This window comes from Melanerpes formicivorus, unplaced genomic scaffold, assembly GCF_026170545.1.
Source record: "Melanerpes formicivorus ecotype bairdi unplaced genomic scaffold, bMelFor1.0.p_v2 SCAF_3, whole genome shotgun sequence".
Lineage (NCBI taxonomy): Eukaryota > Metazoa > Chordata > Aves > Piciformes > Picidae > Melanerpes > Melanerpes formicivorus.
In genome coordinates, this window is record NW_027142355.1 from 19627888 (window position 1) to 19649408 (window position 21521).

Consider the following 21521-nt stretch of genomic DNA (forward strand, 5'->3'; position numbering starts at 1 on the left):
TGGAAAAACTGTTTCATTTGACTGAGATATTAACAGGGACAGCAGAAAAGTTATTTACATTGGAAATAACAGCCTCTGTTTTCCTGTTCTGTTTATTTGGCTTGCAAACCAAATACACTCAGTGTTTGCTGCTTTTTACACTGTAGTGAACATCATGCCCTGTTTGAATGGTTACTGAAGTGGATGAATAAATCATCTATCTGTTGGAAATGCATACACACACCTAATGCTCTAGTAAAAGGCTTTGTGTGTGTTTTGACTGTTAACATCCAGAACAGCAAAAATACCTAGTAGCAAAAGGAAAATACAGCTCCAGTTACTCTTTAGGGAAGGAAGCCCCATCATGGCTGCAGCACACGTTTTGTCAGAAGACTAAGTAGGATGTTCAGACTCGTGGTTACACCTGCTGGGAGCCAGGACAGCCTGAGGCCATTTTCTCTGCTGGGGCAAAAACTCTGGACAGCAGTTATTGAGTCTGTAAGCCTCATCTCTACAGCTCCCATTTTTTATCTTTAGATCTTCAAAATATCTATAGATCCTCCTGGTGTGCTGGGATGGAAGCAAAGAGAAACAAGGTGATCAGAACCTTGCACAGGTCACCAAGCCAGAGCCTGTTCCTGGGGACCCTGCTGAGCTGAATGACCTCTTCTTCAAATACAGTGGTCCCCCATCCCTTCTGGAATGGTTTATCTGCATGATCGAGAGCCAGTTTTTCATTCCTCATGTAGCACGCTGACCTAACAGGAATCATGATAATAATGGCTGAGATCATTGATGTGCTGTGGAGATAAATGTCTTTCAGTTGTTGGAGGAGGATGGACAGATCCTGATGGTTGTGCTCAGCAGGGCGGGGTGTGAAACTGGCCCTGCCGTAGGTCAGTCTCTCTCTCTACTTTGTCCAGAGACCTATGATCTTCAGATATGATTGTTTTATGTCTGCCTTCCAAATCTGGAAGGCAACTTAATCTTATTAATATCTCGAGACCTTAGCATTCATCATATTGCTTTGGTTGTCACAGAAAAAGCATCACTGTTGTGGGAAAAGCAGGTTATTAGAACCTTTAAAGATGAACTTCACAAAAGTAACTGGTGTTTTCAGCCCTCACTAGAAGTAGTGCCATATAAGGGTAAATTGGCAAACGATTTTGACAACACTTACATATGCAAATGCTGCATCAGTAGCACAGCTTGCAAAGAGCACAGTTCTGCCTCTTGTTTACTTCCCCAGAGACAAGTCACTCTCCCTCTGAAGCCACAGGTCAGATCTCAAAGGGATGCACCAGCAATCTTGGAGAGAAAACCCTTTCTCCATTTTGAAAAATGCACCCTACAACCAGCAACAAATAAACACAGCTCCAGTTCCTCAGTGCTGCCAAAGCAGCACACCCAGTACAGCACGGTTCCTCCCCTTGCATCACTGACAGAGCTGCCAGCTGAATTGCGCCTGTATCCTTGCTGCCTTGGAGTCATACCAAGCAGGAAACACATAGATAAGCTTTCAGGAGCCCAGCAGCTTTTGCAAGACTGATAGGCTCAGAAAAGACCATGATAATTTGCCACTGGCTAGTAAGAAGAACACATTTCATCTAAAAATCATTGCTGAGAATCTGGCCTTTCAGAGAACACCTGTTTATAGTTTAATCTGTAGCTTAATTCACAGCGGAAAAGGAATAGTGACACCCTGGAGAGGAGGCACCCAGCCATCACCCCAATCCACATTCTGCAAAATGCCATGTCCTCCCTGCACCTCTTGGAGACAGGCAAGCAGCACTAAGAGCTTCACACCTATGCCCTGTGCCACCCTAGCCACTGTGAATCTTGCTTCCGCTTACTATCCTCAAAAGACATGAGTTGGCTCATCACGAGGAGTCGCTCAATCTGCCTGCACAACCTGACAGTAGCTGCTGGGACTTAACACCACGCCCAGCACCTTCTCTCTTTCTAAAAGTGTATCATATGAAAAGGATCATTAAAAATATTCATAATTGGGGCTTCTGGCATGTTTGACTGTTTTTCCCCCCCCCACCATTCATCCTTTAGGGGAAAAAAACAGAACAAGGGCATTTCAGAACATTTCCAGGTATGTGTTTTTCCCGGATGAATGAAACAAAGGTTTGGGTTTGGTGGTTTGGTGGGTGGGGTTTTTTTGTTTGGTTGGGTTTTTTCTTTGTTGGTTGGTTGTTGGTTTTTTTGCCACAACAGCTGAAAGCAGCCATTTTTAATGAGGAAAATAAAAAAGAAAACAAGGAAGTCTTGAAAGGGGCTAGCTATTGTAGGATATAACCAAATCTTTCCCATCTTTAGGTAACTGGTGAAGAGTTTGGTTTTGTTATCATATCTGTAGACTTGTAGTAGAAGTCACAACCTAAATACAGCAGAGCTGGGCTGGGAAACTCGATCACCAAACATCCCAGTCCACTCCTCCACACCCCCAACACATTGCAGCATCCATCCTGATTTGCAAGTGCTATCTTGTGAGGGTTGTGTGCTGGTTTTGACTTTTATTCATAAAAGACGAAAATCAGGGGAAACCTGGAGCAGCAGTGATGAGAGAGGCATAAGAAGCAGTTAGCAATAATATTCATACCATTTGGAAGCAAATGTGCTCAAGGAAAGTGTACAACAAAAATAAACCAGCAAGCAGGGAAGGCACTCCATGTGTTAAATATTCATTAGTATTCCCCGTGCCGCCTGTTCTAAATAGAAGATGCATTTCAGAGGCAGCCCCAGTATGTGACTGGGATGTTTTCCCCTCCCTTCTATGATGCCATAGCCATTTGGATTGTGGGATGTTGCCATGGCAATATTGTGATGCTACCTTTTGTTCACCAGATGAAATGACCAATGTGAGATTGGCCAGTGGCGTGTGGACGGGTACGGTACGGCTGGGCTGTGGCAGTGCCTATTGTCCCGCCTGGCTGCATAAGTGGCTCCTGCAGGCTTGGTGGAAGCCAAATGAAGGAAGGGTCCTGCTGTTTTCCCTGTGATCACCCTGTAATCATCTAGTCTGAGTGATGAGCTATTTGGGGGCTTGGGGGCAAATGTGGATGTTAGCAGACCCAAGTGTGGGGGTTAGTGTCCTGTCAGGAAGCTGGAACCATGGGCTGGGGGAGCCTGGCCACTATCACTTCTAGGGAATGGGAGGCAGGAGGTGATGGCAGGTCTTGGCATGAGAGACCAATGGAGACTGGTTGCAGATCCAGACTTCGTTCACTTTTCAGGACTGCTACAGGAAGAATAACTTGGCTCTGTGTTGGGATCCCCACCCCAGAGGTTAGGAAGGGTTTCAGTTTACAGAAGTTTTGTTTGGTTGCTCATACAGCAGGTGAACAAGAGGAAAGCTGAGAGTTGACCCTCAGTCAACAACCTAACAGTGGATATGAGGTGCATTGTGGCCATTTTCCCCACTACTGAGTACTTGGAACAAGATTAACCTCCAGAGTCAGACACCTACACTCAGCCATTTACATCTATATGACTAAATATCAGAAGCTATCTCTGCTCTCATTCTGGTCCATGAAGGACTGTCAATGCAGTCAGCAGAACCTAGAAAGAGATTCAGCTCCAACACTGAATCCAGCTAGGATCATTCTGGCTCTAGGTAGACATCTACCTTGATCTACTCTCTAGATTCCAGCAGAAGTTTAGATTATGACAATATAAGGGGTGTTAAAGTTATCTGTCTTGTTCTTATGATTACTTAAAGAGCTGGGTGTAGCTGACCAGATTCAGTCAAATGCTGCTCCCCTGCCCAGTAAGAGGATGAGGAAGCAAATGTTCACATGCTTCTTTTGCCTTTGATCTGAAAATCGCAGGAGCAGAGGCTGTCGAACAAGTCTGTGGCAATTTAAGCGCTGCCATGAGTCGCAGCCCAGGGGAGGACTGAAGTGTCAGACCACGGCACACACTATCTTGGTACTGCTCTCCTGGATACAGCAATTCAAATTGTATTTTAAAGTAGGATAAACTTCTCTGGCTCCCACAGTTGTAAAATCATTGCTTTGAAAGTCAAAAGGGTTTGCAAACAGGCTGGATGCACACAGAAAGGCTGGTGGCTGGATAGGCTAAAGACCTGCCCAGACACTAGTAGAGCTCAAGTACTACCTGGTGCCTAACAATTGAGAGGAAGTTGAAATATGATACACGATCCCATCCATCCACTGCCACTCCAACTTGTAGTTTGCTGGGAACTGCCAGCTGAAACACCAGGGAACCATGATGAAATTTGGCCAGTAAAAGCCAGTTGGGTTTCCTGGCCCCACTGGTGAAGGTTGCTGTGGACAGACTTCACTGTCCACACCACTTCAGCTGCGACAATGCCACACAAGAGGCTCATAACTTGCTCAGGGGCCCAGAGCATCCTCCAGATGGAGCTGGGGGTGACAGTCTGCAGTCCCCAGCTGGGCAGGCTCGCTGCCAGCTCATATCCATGGCCACGGGTGCTGCTCAAACAGCACCAACCTCTTCCCCATTCCTGCTCATCCTGCTGAGCTGGGCTCTGCTCTGACTCATGCGGTATCAGCACAATTCCCCAATCCGTGCAGATCAGAGAGGCTTTGAGTGCTACTGAACCAGAAAGGCCCTGGCTTGCTTTTCTGGTCCCAGACTGAATTACTCTTTTAGCCTTTAGGAAAACTATTTTTTTTTTTTTTCAAGTTTGTAAACAGAGATAACCCAGGAAACCTCATGAGAGACTGTGGTTTAGCCTGGTTCAAGCAGAACCAAGCATTAAAAGAGAACTAGGTGTTCATATGCTACCGTGGGTGCACAATCCACATTACCATATTACATTAGAGCTTGACCATATGGCCTGAAATCTCCAAAATTTCCAAATGCTCCTCTCTTTAGTTTCCTGTTAACACTATGGAGAGTCAAATTTCCCCAGTGATATGGAGGAGATGCTGTTCTACAGATGCACACGTGGACTTATAAACCTCAAGTTGAAATTTGATATAATGTTGGACAGCAGAAAAATCCTAACAGTTTTTTACTGGAGTCTGGAATTCCTGCTGCCATTTATTCCAAGTCTTATTATGGTCTTATAAATATCAATAGCAAAACATATTTATCTACATCCAGCAAGAAATACATGAGCCTGCCAGCATTGTACTGTCTCTTCAGCTCCAGAATACTTATCTCTGTCTTCAATATGGTATGATCATATTTGTTCACATTTAATGAGCATCTGAGTTTGGCTGAGAATAGTTAATTATCTTTAATATTAATCACAGTAGGGGGCAACTCCCTGTTTTTACCTCATGAGGAATAATAATTTTTAAAAGCCTTAAACCCACAAGATCTACAGGGTTGAAAGGACTGGGAAAGATAAAGAGAAAATTGATGTGTAGGGTCAAACAGTTTTTCCTGTGTCATTGCCTGGATGCACTTCTGCTGGGGTTTGCCAAGGCAGGGGTTGTGTCTATCTTGGGTTTCAATCCAGGCTTTACACCTTGTGTCCTCATACACTACCTTGAAAATATTTGCTCACACCATCTCCATCTCTGTGTAGCTTTCAGGAGCCTGTGTTAATATGACAGATATATGTGGACAGAGATAGTCCCTTGGTGAGGAGACACAAAAGACCTGAGGACAGGATTCTCCTTGGCTTTGGACATTTAGAGTGAATCACTTTGGGAAGGAGCTTGTTTCTCTTGTTGGTGTTGCAGGAGCCTTGGGGGCTGGCTCAAAGCAGATGGCAGAGTTTTAGATGGTGAAAGCAATGTTAGGTGAATCACCATGGTCACCCAAGGACCATGTGGCAATGTCAGGAATTAAACCAGATCCCAGTTCTCAGTGCCTTAATCAGATGGTGCATCTCCCTGAGTGTGTAGCATTGGGGCTTCAAAGAAGAGCTGATGTTAAAGGGCATTCAAAATTTCCACCTGTGGTATGCTCCAACCAGACTGAAAGTGATTTTCTGAAACTGAAAATCAGGTTCTGGTGGTGTAACAGGGGTTTAATTTCATTTTTGGACAGCAGTTGAGTACTGGTATGTGGAAGGTTATTCCCTGGGCCAGAGAAGGTGGGGGAGCCAACCTTTGGAGCTGCACTCCAGCATTTCAGAGGGGATTTACTTTGGACTGGTCTGATCTGGCCCTGTGAACCAAACACTAGTGTGTCTGCAGGTCTGAAGCCCATTTTCCAGTTGGCTTTTTCTACAAGAGATTCAGTCCTTGCATCATTCCATGAAGGAGCCCAAAATGCAGGAACTAGGAACAGTTAGGGTATTTTCCACAAAGTCAGGCTTTGATCTAAATTAAAATGCTAATAGAAATACATTCAGCCAGTACCTTTTGCTGACCAACTTTGCAGTGCTGTGTTTCTTTTGTTCCGCTCTCTTTTCATTCATTCTCTCCCTCAGTTCCCAGCTGACAATCGACAGGAACTCCCTTTCAGTGTGGGTTTGGTCACTTGCTGACAGCAAACACACCCAGTAGAAAACGCTCCAACTGTTGGTGTTTCCCGAGCTGGGAAAACCACTTGGGCTGCAGCTTGGGATCAGAATTACAGCCCTTTAAGTCAATCCCAGGGAATCCACAATCCTCCTGCGATGACGAAGTTTTCTCAGTGCTTTCCTAGCTAGCACAGGGAGCTGACGAGCTGTCAGCGCCGCGAGGGGATGTTGGCTGATTAAACCCAGGGGCACAATAGGCAAGACAAAGTCCCACACCTTCCCATCGCTGCCACTGACCAGATCCCCGTGGTTAAGCTGGGATTGCTTGTCCTGTGCTGAATGCATTACGTAAGGCAGGGATCGTTTGTCAGCCGCGATGGTACAAACATAGCTGCAGGCAGATTATGCAGAGAGAGAAAGAGAGAGGAGGGAGACGGAGGAAGGTCTCTCCAGGAACAGTGCTCTACGCAACTGAGGATTGCAAGTTGTCAGGTTGGTGGCTGGCCGAGCTGCCGTGAGGGTGTCGCTGGCGGTCCCTGACATGCTCTTGTTCGTGTGGGATACTTGAGACAGGGACGAGAGACTAAGTTGGGGAACAAGGATTGGCATGAGGATCGGACCAAAATGGAAGGGCTTCTGTCTCCGATGAGAACGAAGGTAGGAGAAGATATTAATATCTTTTGAAGCTGCTTTTACTCAAAGAGGGGAAGGGGAGGTGCGGGGCTAGCTCTCTGAATAGGGGGCTTGCCAAGCTTTTGTCTTTTTGCTTGCACCTTTTTTCCATTCTTCTTTTTCAAAACTATGCTTGTGAATGTAACTCTGAGGAGTGACAGCAGTTGCCTCCAAGAGGGGAGTAACCCATCACTCTTCCTCGACAGAGATGACCTCTATAAATGAATTTGCCTTTTGGAGTAGACAGCCATATTTTTGTTTGAATTTCTAGTGAGAGGCTCTCATTGTGTCTGTGTGTCTGTGCATGCTCCCCAGAGAGTTGTTCATGGAAAGCGTACCTGCGGCACAGGGAGGGATGGATGGTACTGGTGGGCTGCCCCAGTATGGTATTTTCAGGAACAAGGGTTTGCATGGACAAGCAAAGAGGATGGTTTTGTGCCCAAATGCCCTGCCAGATTAGGAGACCTCTTGGTGCAGATCCAGAGCAGAAAGCTGTAAAATAGAAAGTGAGTGTACAGACCAAAGGAATTGCTGCACTTGTTTGCTGCCTTCTTGCACTCCTAACTCTTTTTAAAGGTTTGCCATTAATCATTGGTATTAAAGAAACTTGAATTCCACCAGGGGAAATCCAGAAACAAGTAGAGTAATAGTTTAGTTTAGAGTAAAATCTTCCTCTGTGCTATTATTTCGGTGTAGTCCTGGGAGATAGAATGAATCTCTAGCATTATTTTTTTTTACTCACTGTTTCCATCCCATGTGGTATGTACCTCAGGTAAACCTCTCTGATTCCAGTCCATTACCACATGCAATCCAACCTTGCCTTATTGTATCTCAGGACTAGAAAAACTGGAGTGCAATGACAATTCTTGCTGACAACAGAGTGTCTTCATATGTCTTAAATGCAAGCAGTTTTGAAGGTGTAGTCAGACCAGACCTGTTTCATATAAATGCTAAACTAGGAAAAATCCTAAGAAATGATCAAGTCCAGCTCCTGTGCTGAAGCAGATCAGCTGGTCTGGTCTCCTCTATTAAATTCCTGCCATCCACTATTTTAAATTAAAGGCTCTTCAATGATTGAAAGTATTTTCAATATTAAAAAACAAAATAAAAGCTTAAAAAGTGATTCAGATAATAATAATTTTCCAGCAAGTGGCTGTGCTGTAATTCTCCAGGGAGGTAATTTTTTCCCCCACTTAATTCAGTTCTCATTTTTTTGTCTTGCCCGGTAAGTTGGGGATTTAAAAAAAGATGTAGCAACTTCATATTACTGTTCATTACCAAGAATAATGCTAATAGGCAATTTATAGAATGAAAGATTCATAAGGGATTCTACCCATCCATTCATTCCTCTGGTTACCAGGGAATACACACACCGCTGTTGGTCTCGCTACGGCATTTCTCAGTTTGGGTTTGTTTTGTCTTTTTAAATCAATGAATAGAAACCAAAACCGACCAAAACCACAAAACCCAAACACACTGAAAGCCCCAACACCCTGGCCATCAGTCCTGATTTCCATTATTGGAAAATGCAACTTTAAACATTTTAGTTGATGTTTGCATTCTGCTCCTTTAACCAGGCTGGAAATGCTTGCTGGAGGCAGTGCCTCCCTGTATCAGGTTGATGCGTGGATTACAGTCAGGCATGTGTACTATCAGCACCTGCAGCACGCGTGCAGCTATACAAATGACAGAGTAAGGGAAATGGACTGGAACTGGGTATTATGCTTGTTCATCTGACTTGCTTCATAGCTGCAGCTGGAATGTAAACCCTAATAATGCCATTCATAAAGTGTAATCTCACCACTATAGGGTTATTCATTGATCCTATTGAAGGATACAGACAAGATCCTTCGGACCCAAATCTCCTCTAAAATCAGAGAAAGGGACAGATTCTGATCCCCCTTTGTGTATGGGAAAAGCTTCCCAAGCCAAAGCAATGCATTCAACCCGTTGACTGGAGTAACATAGAACAGATGTGATTCTCTTGAAGATCCAGACCCTGACCTTAGTGTTACGTTGCTGCTGATTTGGAGTACTTCTGTGGCTACAGATGGAGATATTCAAATAGATTGTCATGGGATCAGATAAAGATCAAGATTTGGCCCTTACATCTTTACCTTTCAGAGAATAAGAATGAGAAGATCACTTGAGTAGATCTGAAAACTAATCTCATTTCCAAGATGCTTCATAACTGGCAGTGATTTCCTACTCCCTTGCCAGAAAATGGAGTATAAAATCTATAATTCTCCAAATAGTCTTAATATGTGATGCCTACAAAAAACCCTTGACAACAGCAAGGCTGCCGATGTGCTGAGACCCCTGCCTGTCACACTCCCTAATATTGCTTCATTTTCTCCCCCCAACTCCCCCATCTGTTTGATCCCATCTGTTGTCACTTGTTTTACACTTAGGCTGAAGTTGTTGGAGGCTAGTAGGAAATTTTTTTGTCCTTTGGTTTGTATGGTGACGTGAAGGATGGGGGACTCCTGGTCATCTCTGACAGTGCTGCCTGGAGTGAGCTTAGAGCACCTGTGAGCTGCAAGACTAATCTCTGTGAAATCTCCACATTACAGTGAAATGTAGATGAATGCTTGGTTTTACTTTAAGTGTCCTGGGCAGCTATATTCAGCCTTCTCAAATCTAGACAGAAAATTAAAACATCAAAACAGTTTGCTTTGCTTCCCTGGGTACATAGGAGTAAGGGCTGACTCCTGCAAGCACCTTTCACGGTCTGTCACCTGCCTGTCATAGCCCACTATGCAAAGGTCTCTGTAATTAAATACAATTTCCTGCACGTGGACAAATCTTGTGGTGGTAACTGAAAACATTGCTCTCAGTTCTTTGGTCCCTTTTGCTCACAGAAGTTCCCACCCCACATGAGAGCTAGCATAAGTAGGCATATCTTAACTTCAGAAGCCAAATGTACAGTGCAGGAGGGCTGGAGCTGAGATGTGGAACACAGCATGCAGGACAGAGACGTGGACATGTACTTTTCTACACAGCTCCATGGCAGGGCTTGCCATCAGAGACCTGGAAATACATAACCAAGAACATATTTCATAGGGCACTTGTTTCCCATTGCACAAAGTGATAACCCATTTGGTTACTGGACCATGCTAGGTGATCACAGAGTGAGGTGCTTAATAACTCAGAAACTCTTTAAAGTATTTGTTGAAGTAAATTAAGTATCAAACATTAAATGCATTACACCATGTAATGGATTCCACTGCAGTAAGTCACGGGTGATTAATACATTTCTACTTTAGCATAACTGGAATGCACAAATGCAGGAATTTAAGAGAAGGTGAAGGAATACAGGGTAAAATAGGCTAATGAATCAAAATTAAACAGATAATTGGAATGCATTGAACAGAAAACTTACTGCATTTGTGGGGCTCATGGTTAACTTTCGTGTGACTAGAAGTGAAAGGTTGTAAATATTTGGTGTGTTGGTAGCGATACTGACAAATATTACCAGAACCAGATGAATTCGGTAGCCTAGCATGTTCTGTGACCCCCTTTTTAGGAGTAAATGAATGTACACAATAGCAGTGTCCCCACGCCACCTTAAGAGACTGTGAGGTTGATTGAGTACCACAGAGTGAAAAGAATGAAGAAATGCATAAATATTGCAGTCCTTTTGTTAGCCTTCATTTTAATTTGCTTTATAATCCTCAACACATGCACAATTTGCTGTAACCCTCAGTGCATTGCCTTCCGCAAATTGCACTGGCATAAGAATTTCAGTAATTTCAGTTTCTCTGCTGCTGACACTTGCCAGTGCATGCGACTGAATTTGCAATGAGCACCTGGCTTGAACCACACAGAACTGGCTAGCTGTGCTGCTTACTTTTGAGAAGCCTGTGTCTGGCAGCTTTTTTGTTTATCAAAGCACTGCTTTTCTTTCAGACTGGCTGAAAGAACTTTTCTCGGTGAACTTTTCAGCTGTTCAGAAACACACACAGAGGGTAAAAGCAGATTAATTACCGTTGAATTTACTAAGCTTTGCATTCAAAGATAATGAATTTGGAATGTTCCTGTGTACAGAGAATTCATCTAGGGAACTCAGTAAATAATGTGTGTAATGTTTAGATAGTGCTCTTAAAACGATAATGGGGCTGTTCTCTTTTATTGAATCTTATTAACTTTATCTGTTTGTTATAGATTTGGGGGATTAGCAAACTCCCATGGTGTTACTGTTTATTTGTTAAACCCTTTTGGCCCTACTTTCAAAGCAATGGGGTTTTTTGACCACTAGATCTCTCAAAAAGAATGGTAAAGTTGTCCTTTGAACCTTACGTACGGAAGTTCAGTGTCTTGAAGCAGAGATGCTTCGGGAGGTACCACATCCCCTGTGAGACTTGAACTGCAGAGGATTGGGACAGGAAGCACTTGAGATTTTCAGGGGTGGAAATCAGAAGGGAAAATTCCCCCAGAGAAAAGGAAATGTGGAATCTGGGTTGCACCTATGGATGCAGTTTCTGTAGCCTTTAACATTGTTGAATGAAAAGATGTTTACATAAGCAGCTTCTTTATCATAGTGTGAGGCTGCATCTAGCAAAACATTTGAGTAGATTCTTTATCTCACAAGCTGTTCTGTGGAAGTTAAAGTTAGGATCCTGCACTGTAAAGAGAGATACACATTTTAAAATCACCTTATGGCACTCATGTATAAGTCAAGATGAAGAGCAAGTCCTTTGCAGATGTCATGAAACCATTCCTGGTATTTTTAACAATGGCAAAAGATGAAATGGTACGAGGGTGCAGATGTTCCCCCAAAAGCATGTCTGGAGCTGTTAGCCGTTGGAATGTGTTGCCCAGGGAGGTGGTGGAGTCACCATCGCTGGAGGTGTTAAAGAGGGAACTGGACATGGCACTTGGTGCCATGGTTTAGTTGTCATGAGGGCTTGGGTGACAGGTTGGACTTGATGATCTTTGAGGTCTTTTCCAACCTTATTGATTCTATGATTCTATGATTCTATGGAGTCTCAGATCCCTGTTTTGACACCATTGTGTATTTAACTCTCTTTTGAATACCCCATCAAGACAGACACATAGAGATGCTGAAGACACTCAGAATTTCCGAAGACATTTGGGGGATCCAGACCTCCCAGCTGGAGGAACTTTACATGTACAGTGAACACCCAAACCTTTTAAGTTCCTGAGCTGACATGGCTACATGAAGACTGTAGTATGGACTGGGAAGCACTGGTGTTCCCTTCCCAGCACTTCCACAGGGCACCCACACAGCCTGCCAAGCAGCTTAGGAGGTACCTCCATCCCTACTTTATTAGCAGTTTGACACAAAGGTTAATGAGGCCATATGTAATTCTCTGAGCTTGTAGACAGTTAAAAAGAAAGGCAATTCAAGAAATAATGAAGTCCCATGTCTGCTACTGTTAATCATAATTTTATAAATACCTGGGAGAGATGATGTAGGGGCATATCTCAGAGCAGAGTTTGGCTTTGGAATAATTCTGCCATAACATTATGCCTCTGGAAAAGCAGAGCCCTTTCTGTTCTGTAACATTTCCTAAACCCATTCAGATTTCAAAACAATATATCACTGAACATAAAACTGAAAGGTTATTCTTCCTCCCTGGCTGTGCTTTGTACCCATGCAATGAGACACTATGCCTGACTGGGCAGTTGCAGCTCTGTGGGGTGGGGGTGTTATTTACTGTACAAGGGAAAAGTATCCTTGCCTGTTCAGGGAGTAGCTGGACACTGCGTTGATCATGAGCATTGCATGGCAGTAGGACTAAGGTCAAAGTCCAGCAGAGGGACCTTAATGCTGGCCAAGCATATGATGGGAAAATCCCTGTCCACAAGTATTTCCTAATGAAGGTTGAGAGGAAATGGGGATACTTTGCCTCTGTCTTTTAAAAAGAAAAGATTGCAGTCAAGATTCTGATATCTCACCTGTGATTCAATAGCCATGTGGTGTTGTCCATTCTTAGCATCCTCGGCAGCATAGCTGAGTCCAGGCTACACCATCCCAGCATGAGGCACCCTTAGGTGCACACCAGGTTGTGTTGGTTCAGCTCTTACTGAGCACTCCCATGATGACCCTCAACGGCCCTTGAGACGGACCAGGATGAGCACAATTCAAGCATTGCTCTGCCTTTTGCAGACAGCGTTGTCACTTCATTGGGAATCCTCCTCTATCATTACCAGTTGAGCATCAAGACCCACATCACTTGGAGATGCAAACGGCACTGGCACCCTGTTGTGTTGGAGCCTGGAATGGTCACAGCATGCCTTGATGACAAAGCTCTCATGCTGTGTATCAAAAGCCACGGGGTCTTTTCAGCTAATGGAACTGCTTTGAAGTGCCCTGCTCACCTCCACTGTCCAGACACCATGTCCCAGCTCAAGCTAGCTTGCACTCTGGCCTTCATTCTCCATCTCTTGTTTAGCCTGTGCAAAGCCTAAGCAGTAGCAGAGGTGCTCAGGAACATCTCAAGTTCCCAAAACCTTCCTGCAGCTGGGCTCTCATGAGACCTCAGACACAAGCACATTCAGGGGGCTGTGTAAAGACCAAACTGAAATTAATAATAGCAACAATAGCAATAGTAACATAAGAATAAATAATGCTAATAAAGATCAGCTTTATAATGCAGTAGGACGAGAGATGGAGTGGATGAATCAAAGAAAAGTGACAATGACAACATAAAGCCCACTAGCTCAGTGTCTGACTTACAGGCTTCAGGGGTTCTTTAAAAAGTGCAAAGAAAATATACAAATGAGGACCCATCTTCCTAGTTATTTAATTAAGCAGTTTGCTTAATGGGCAGCTGCTGGTGAGGCAACTGGCCATTATTTTCAAAAGCAGAAGTTGAACAGAGCTGCTTGCTGTTAGCTGTGAAGCACAGGTTGCATCTACTGAGGAAGGTTCTAGAGTCTTAACTGCTGTAAAAATGGGAAAGTTGGAATAGAAAAGGGTATGTTGCAGGGATGACTGTGAAGCAAAAATTATGGTTGTCTCAAAATGCCAGGATAGTAGTTATCTGTGAAGGAAAACAGCTGTCCTGCATGTCTGTCTGATATAGTAGGTCATTCTGTTACTGGTAGAGACTCTGTGCATTTAATTTTAGGACTATATGGAATGCAATAAAACACTTGCACAATGCATATTTTACGGACACAACATGTTTGAACCATGACCAGCGCATGCCAGCATAGCTCTAAGTGGCTTAGCACACACTTCAGTAGTGATCAGCAACTCTTGTTATTATTTTACTGGGTTTAGATGAATGTAAAAATAAGTGTACAGCTGGGCATGTGGGCTTTCTTCCTGAGAATGCACACCTAATGTACTTTAACTTTTGCCACAATCCTCTTTTATCTATGTCACAATATAAACCCCACTAAATCTGCACGATGACGAGTCTGACCCTGTTTGGGATTCAACCAGTGACACAAAAATCCCAGACCCTGCAGGTTGTTCCAGTTCAGAGAAGACCTGAGGACAGGTACAGGTGTATTTTGATGTGAATTATAAACATATGTTAATGTCAATAAACATACCTATTTCCTTGAGCACAGTAAGTATCAAACAAATGAGAGGGCAGTTTTCTTGTTCAAGGTGCCTTCTGCCACACAACACCCACCCACACCTGTGTTTTGTCTTGGTGCCTTGGCCCTTAGCTTGGTTATATTCTGATGGAGGTTTTTTTCCCCTCCCTAATAGTCATGGAGTATCTTAACACATGGCAGATCTGCTAAGAGAGCCAATCCCTTCTGCTCAAGCACCGGGTATCCATTTGGGTTTTTTAGAGAAAGCCCTTGACCCTCTAGTGCAGTTCAGCCTTGTGGAGGTACTGTGTGGCAGCTGCCCAGCATCCAGCCTCTCCCCATGTTCACAACAGCAAAGCTTCCCAAAAGAGATCTGTCCCCAGGCACAGCCATTGACTCAGGTCACATCTCACAGGCCAAACGCTGCTATTAAATGCTGATTTAATAGTAAATAGAGTATAAATAACAGTAATAAAAATGCAACACTCCTTCTGTGAAATCTTGTTCATGAGTCTTCCATGCAACAAAAAGCAGAGGAAAGGGATGGCTGCTGTGGCATGTCGTGGGGTCCCCTGGGCTGCAGTGCCGAGGCACAGCCCAAAGCAGCAGCCAAACTCATTCCAGACTCTCTGAAAATATGTAGATATCATCATTCTTCTGCTCATATGGGGCTTGGTAGCACAAATGCAAAGCTTGACTCTGCTGAAGTAACATTAAAAGCAGAAGCAATCTCCTGGGTAGACAGCACTTAAACCACTTGGGGCTTTGAAGACAGGAGGTCAAAAACTATATATCAAGTCGGTTATCAGCCAGTCTTGTCTTCCCTTCCTCCCCTCCCTCTGGCTTAGAGCTGCAGGAGCTCAGGTCCTTTGATGTAAACCTGTCAGACACTTTAGTCTCTTCCCTGCTCTTCCCTGCCCTATTCTTCCACATACACATTTGTGTGAGATTTTAATTATAGTCATGATCACATTGGTAAGAAAACCCTTCCTTAATTACACACTCAATTAATTCTAGTAGCTTAGGAACTGAAAGATGAAGTTAGGTGAAATTGCTACTGCTTCATCTAAACGTGGATCTCTCTATGACCAGGTTTGGAATAATACTGTGGAAGTAATTTTTCCTTAGAAAAATGGATTTCATTTAGAAAAGATTAAATGATTTTGAATAGAGAAAATTTGAGTATTATCTGGTGCCACTGAAACTCTTTTGCAGCAAGACTAATTACAGAACTAATCTTTTCAGTAAATATTCCATGATCAGGCCAAAGAAATATATGGCAAAAAGAAGGTAATGTTCAGTCTTATTACTCTGTCACAAGCCTTCCTTTAACCTATTGTGGTTTTTAGAAAGAGATCAGGTTAGGTGAGAGATTAAATGCTTCTTCATAATGTCAGATACCTCTCTGTGGCACCAGTGCCTCAATGTTTACTCTCACACCCTCGCTGGTAGCTGGGTAGCACATAGGTACTAATGAGTCCAGGTAGGCATGCCTGAGAAACATCTAGATTGAAGTCAGCTCATCGGAGCTTTAAACCAGGAACTGTCCCTGTCTCTATTATTTGGTGACTCCCAACATGTGGGGCAGGAAGCCTGTGTTACCTCCCCTGCTGACACCTGCAGCTGCATTAAATAAGGCACAAGTGCAGGGCAGACAATATCCAAGCTGGAATAAACAATTTAGGAGACAGGGGGAATGTGGACAGAAATTAGGACTGGAGTAAATTTAAGAAGTGGCTACCAGGACCAAGTAGATGAAGTCTGGAGGGGATGAGTGAAGGATGGAGGAACAAAGACAAGGTGGAGAATTTGTGTCTGTAGCATGGAAACTTTCTTCAGCCTATGTTGTGTGTCCCAGCTGGATGAGTGGTAGAATGTGCATTGTACTGAGGTGCAAAGTTAGGAAACACTGGAGCAAGAGACATCCCAGCAGCTCTGTCCCATGTAAATATGCAGTCCTGCACTGGTTTTCCACTGATTTATTCTCATCTTGTGCATGAGATGGACAGAGCTCAGATAATGAGCAGCTATTCCTTACTTTGCATTCTTCTCATTTCTCAGTGAATAACCCTAGGTGTTATTTACTGAATACTGCCCTGAAAACAGAATTCTTCATTTTCTTGTGCATTTATTCCTGTAGCACTAATTGTAACAGTATCAAACTTCTAAATCTGTAATCAAACTCTGGATTAGTCTCCATTTAACTGATGCAAAACTGAGACATGAATGAATCCTTAAATGTCTCTACCAGTTTTGGAACATTACTGACTTTTTTTGCATCTTTAACATTATATAGTGCTTTCTGTTTTCATTGTGCCCCTGGACATTTGCCTCTGGCCGAGTCCAGGCTTTCTTCAAGTCATGTGCTAGGGGTATTCCTCACAAACCCAAAAATAAAGCTCTCATGTCAGGGATAATTAGTAAAATTTTGGATATACGAATGACCCATCATCAACTGTCTTCACCCAAAGACTATTTAATCTTCTGCAGCAAGCCTCAACCTGTACACCTTCTGTCTGTCACGACTGCCAAAGAGCCCTTTAGAAAGGTGACACTGTCACTGGAAGTATTTAAAAAGAGACTGGATGAGGCACTTGGTGCCATGGTTTAGTTGATTAGATGGTGTTGGGTGATAGGTTGGACTCGATGATCTCAAAGGTCTTTTCCAACCTGGTTAATTCTGTGTGTTCTGTATGTTGGAGTCTCCATTTCTGGAGTCATTCAAAACCCACCTGGACAGCAACCTCTGCATCCTGTTCTTGGTGAACCTGCTTTAGCAAAGGGGTTGGACAAGATGATGTCCAGAGTTTCCTTCCAGTCCCTGACATTCTGTAAGTCTGTGATTCTGTGTATGCACAAAGGAAAAAAAGTCAATAGGGCACAACCATTTTTGAGGGTGGGGAGTGAATTTCTGTCTTCCCATTTACATCTCTCTACACACTATCTTTGCCCAGAATAGATCCCTTCATCCATGTGAAAAGCTGTGTCTGATTATTTGCTCTAATTTGATAGGGTAGCAAGGAAAGCTTTATGAAATGTGACTCCTACAATGTGTTGCAACTCATTTTTAGAAATATGTGCCTGCATATGCCAGGAGGTACTCTGTTTTAAATCACTCATGCTCATACTTCTGGTATTTGCATTCTTGTTGAGCACAGATTTTCTGATTAGTAAACACAGTATTATTAAATTAGATTGTCAGGTAGATTAAGAAGAAAACATTAAGCAAAACCATTCTGTTGGCATTTCTTTAACCTCTAACCAGCTCTTTTCAGGTTCTAAATATGGGGGTTTGTGCTTAGACCACAGTTTTGTCACATATGTCTGAGTGAGGTTTTGTTGAAGATCTTCCTAAATGGATGCTAACAGTGTTCTGGCGTTTCAGTAAATTCAAGGGAAAACATCAGCCAAATGTTTCAAACCCCTCCTACAGACATCACAAACTACTTTCACCAAGTGAGCTGGCATTTCTCCTGGATACAGCAAAAGTAAAACGAAAAGGTGGCAGAACAAGCAGGTTTCTGAGATTACATTGCATAAGGTCAGAGTCTCTGCTGGCAGAACTCCTGAAACTCAGCAGAGATAAACTGTAGTTTCTCAGACATGCAACTGAGACCCAGGCTTACTTCTGAGAATGACTCACATTAATATGGGAACATCACAGATGCACAGAAAGATGGTAAAGTTGTTTAGGAAGCCATCAAAGGCTGGAAAGCAATAAATACCAAAGGGAAAAAAAATAAAAGATAACATTTTTCAATCTGGTCAGAAAAAGAGAAAGAGTTTCTTTCTTTATTTTGTTAGTATTATTATTTCCTGCAAAAAGTATGTATATCAATAAATGAGCCTAAGCTCTTAATGTTCCCAGGGAAGTATCACCCACAGTACAAACAGGGAGATGAAATAAAGCTGTGTTGCCTGTTATGTATGTTGCAGAAGAATTAGTGTCAGTGGAGACAAGAACAAACTCAAAGGGAATGAAATGCAGGGCAGAGACTCAGCAATGCAAACTTGTGTTCTACCACCAACCTTGAAGGACCTATGACAGTTTGTATTCAGTCAGGAATGTTGCCACTCCTTTGTGTGATGTTTCAGATAGTACAGAATAAAGACAAAACAATAAGAAATTCTTTAAAACCTTCTCTTCTAGAAATTAACTGGTGAATGTCTTTGTGGACAAGCCATTTTTAGCAAAGAATCAGAAATATTTGAAGTGAGTCAATAAACACAACCAAAATCAAACCAAACTGAAGCTCAGAACCAAAGCAATTCACAAAATGAGAAACCTTAGAAATATTTCCAGACCTAACCTAAGGAAATGGTTAAAGACTCTCAGAAGCAAAAATTAATGCTGAACCTTTATATTCATTTGACAGAATTTATCTACCCTTCTGCTTCATAAAACCTGAGTGCAGTACTTAACCTGCAACCCCCAGCAATGTCTGTGTGTTAACTTCCCAGCCCCTGCTATGCTCAGATACCTGCTCTGGAATGCAGAATGAAGCATGTGGTGGAGTCTGCAGGCTGAAGGAAAATCATTATTACACAGTAATCAATACTATGCTTCTTGCATGGCTTCTTGGCTTCTCTGACATCCTACTGTAGCTGTCAGAGGTTGGGATTGTTGGTTGTTTTTTTTTCTTTCTAATTTGAATAAGGTCATAGTTTGTTTGTGGGCTTTTGATTTAAATTCATTTTGTTCCTTTTATCATGATGACAACACTCTTAGATTAGCTAGTGGCAATGAAGCTTCAGCATACATCATCTTAGCACCTGAGGAAAAACACACTGGTGGTGGAGGTGAATGCTATTCTCTTGAATCAATGCAGGTGAAAATGCAGTATTGTGAAGGAATAGAATCTATATTTTGTGGGGGTTTTAAGTGTAGAAGTGAGACAGGAAAAAGGGAGCAGGCTTTCCTCCCTATGATATGTTGATAAAGAGGATAGGTACATTCCTGCCAATGTCAGACCTTCAAAGGCAAAGACTTTTACCATTCCCCTAGGTGGTCTCTAGATGGACCGTCTGGACACAGCTTGGGCTGGGCCATGATGCCAAGATCCTTCTGCCAGAGAGTAATGGGATTCACTGAGTCTCTAAGAGTCACACAGGATGAGAATTTGGCTTAAAATTTTCCTCTCAAAGCTTTTCCAGATTGCTTGCTTCCAGGATGTCTTGTTAAAGCATGCTACCCTCTTACTTTGTCCAAGTCTACATCAAGGTTTCAGGGCATTCAGTAGCTCTTTGATTGAGAAGGGAAACTCACCCTGTATCCATCAGTTTTCTGGTGGATAGAAGCTAGCATGGCAAGGTCTTGATCTGGGAACTTTGGAGATTGTAAATCCTTTGGTTTAGTACTGAAGCCCTCAAGCATACTAGGGTCCTTGCTGTTAAGCATTTCCATTCCTCTCCAGGATGGATGAAGACTTTGTTACTCTTTCTGTAGTCTTCACAGGGATCTAGCTGATGAGCCTTTTGCTGGGACTAGGGGTTACAAACATCCTGAAGAATGTGAATAAGGTGCTGATGTCCAGGTCCGAGAGAGAATAGGCCAGAACAGAAATAGAACATTCCCAGTCCAGCACAATCAGTGCCCCACTCTGCCTCGTCTTCTTCCAGAAAACAGGGACTTAAGAGATTTCTTGCTGTGGCCTCAGAAACCTCTTAGTGTTGGCTCCCTGCCCAGCGCTGAATCATCCTCACAGATTTGTAGCAATACTGTTGAAATAACACCCTCCCATGGATAACACCCTATAAACTTTTGCTGCTCTCTCCCACTGCACTTAGTGAGAGACAAGAAATGTTAATGACTCAATGGCATCCTCTTAATTGCATGGCTTCTGTCCAGTGGAAGCATATGTACAACTTAGCTGTGATTGCTGGTGTGCACAGTAGAAGTGCTGCTCAGGAAGATCTCTGCTGATATTAATGCAAATGCATGAGTAAACTCCACAGAGAAGTCAGACACGGTTTGGTATTAAGCTGCACACTTGGGTGTGTGTGGTTGGAAATTTGCAGCTTGACGAGGGACCAGGGGGTATTGGTTGACATTTGACTGAATATGAGTCAGCAGTGTGCCCAAGGTGGTCAAGAAGGCCAATGGCATCCTGGCTTGTATTAGAAACACTGTGGCCAGCAGGAACAGGGAGGTGATCATCCCCCTGTACTCAGCACTGCTAAGGCCACACCTTGAGTATTGTGTTCAGTTCTGGGCCCCTCACTATAGGAAAAACATTGAGGCACTGGAGTGTGTCCACAGAAGGGCAACGAGGCTGGTGAAGGGCACATGGCCTATGAGGAGTGTCTGAGGGAGCTGGCGTTGGTCAGCCTGAAGAAGAGGAAGCTGAGAGGAGACCTCATCACTCTTTACAACTACCTGAAGGGAGGTTGGAATGAGGAGGGGGCCAACTTCTTCTCCTTGATGCCAAGTGACAGGAACAGAGGAAATAGATACAAGCTGTGCCAGGGGATGTTCAGGATGGATGTTAAGAACTATTTCTTTACCAAAAGGGTTCTCAAACATTGCAGTCTGCCCAGGGCAATAGTGGAGTCACCATCCCTGTGGGTGTTCAAGCAGTGTGCAGACCCGGTGCTTAGGGACATGGTTTAGTGTAGACCCTTCAGTGCTGGGTTGAAGGTTAGACTGGATGATCTTTGAGGTCTCTTCCAACCAGATATATTCTATGATTCTGTACAAGGACTTTCTGACTTGACTCTAACACAATATCATAGGGTCTTCCAGACTGCTGATTATGAGAGATTCATTAATACCTAGCACAACATGAGTGTTTTCCATACCTTATGTAGAAAGGCAGAAGGACATGGAAAGCAATTTCAGTGAATGAGCAAGCAAATGTCAGTGAGAAATGAGTGAAAAGCATTTAATTACTTCTGTATTATTTTTAATGTGAATGTTCCTAGTCCCTTAAGGCCATGG

General features: G+C 43.3%; 1 protein-coding gene across 1 annotated transcript in view; it reads left to right on the top strand.

Annotated features, from left to right (window-relative positions):
- The first annotated feature begins 6584 nt into the window (after positions 1–6584).
- Positions 6585–21521, top strand: part of FRMD4A (FERM domain containing 4A) — a 306449-nt gene continuing 291512 nt past the window's right edge. The window contains exon 1 of the mRNA XM_068168119.1: positions 6585–7051. Within this exon, the coding sequence (XP_068024220.1) occupies positions 7019–7051 (33 nt within the window). The 5' untranslated portion in view covers positions 6585–7018. The remainder of the gene's footprint in view (positions 7052–21521) is intronic.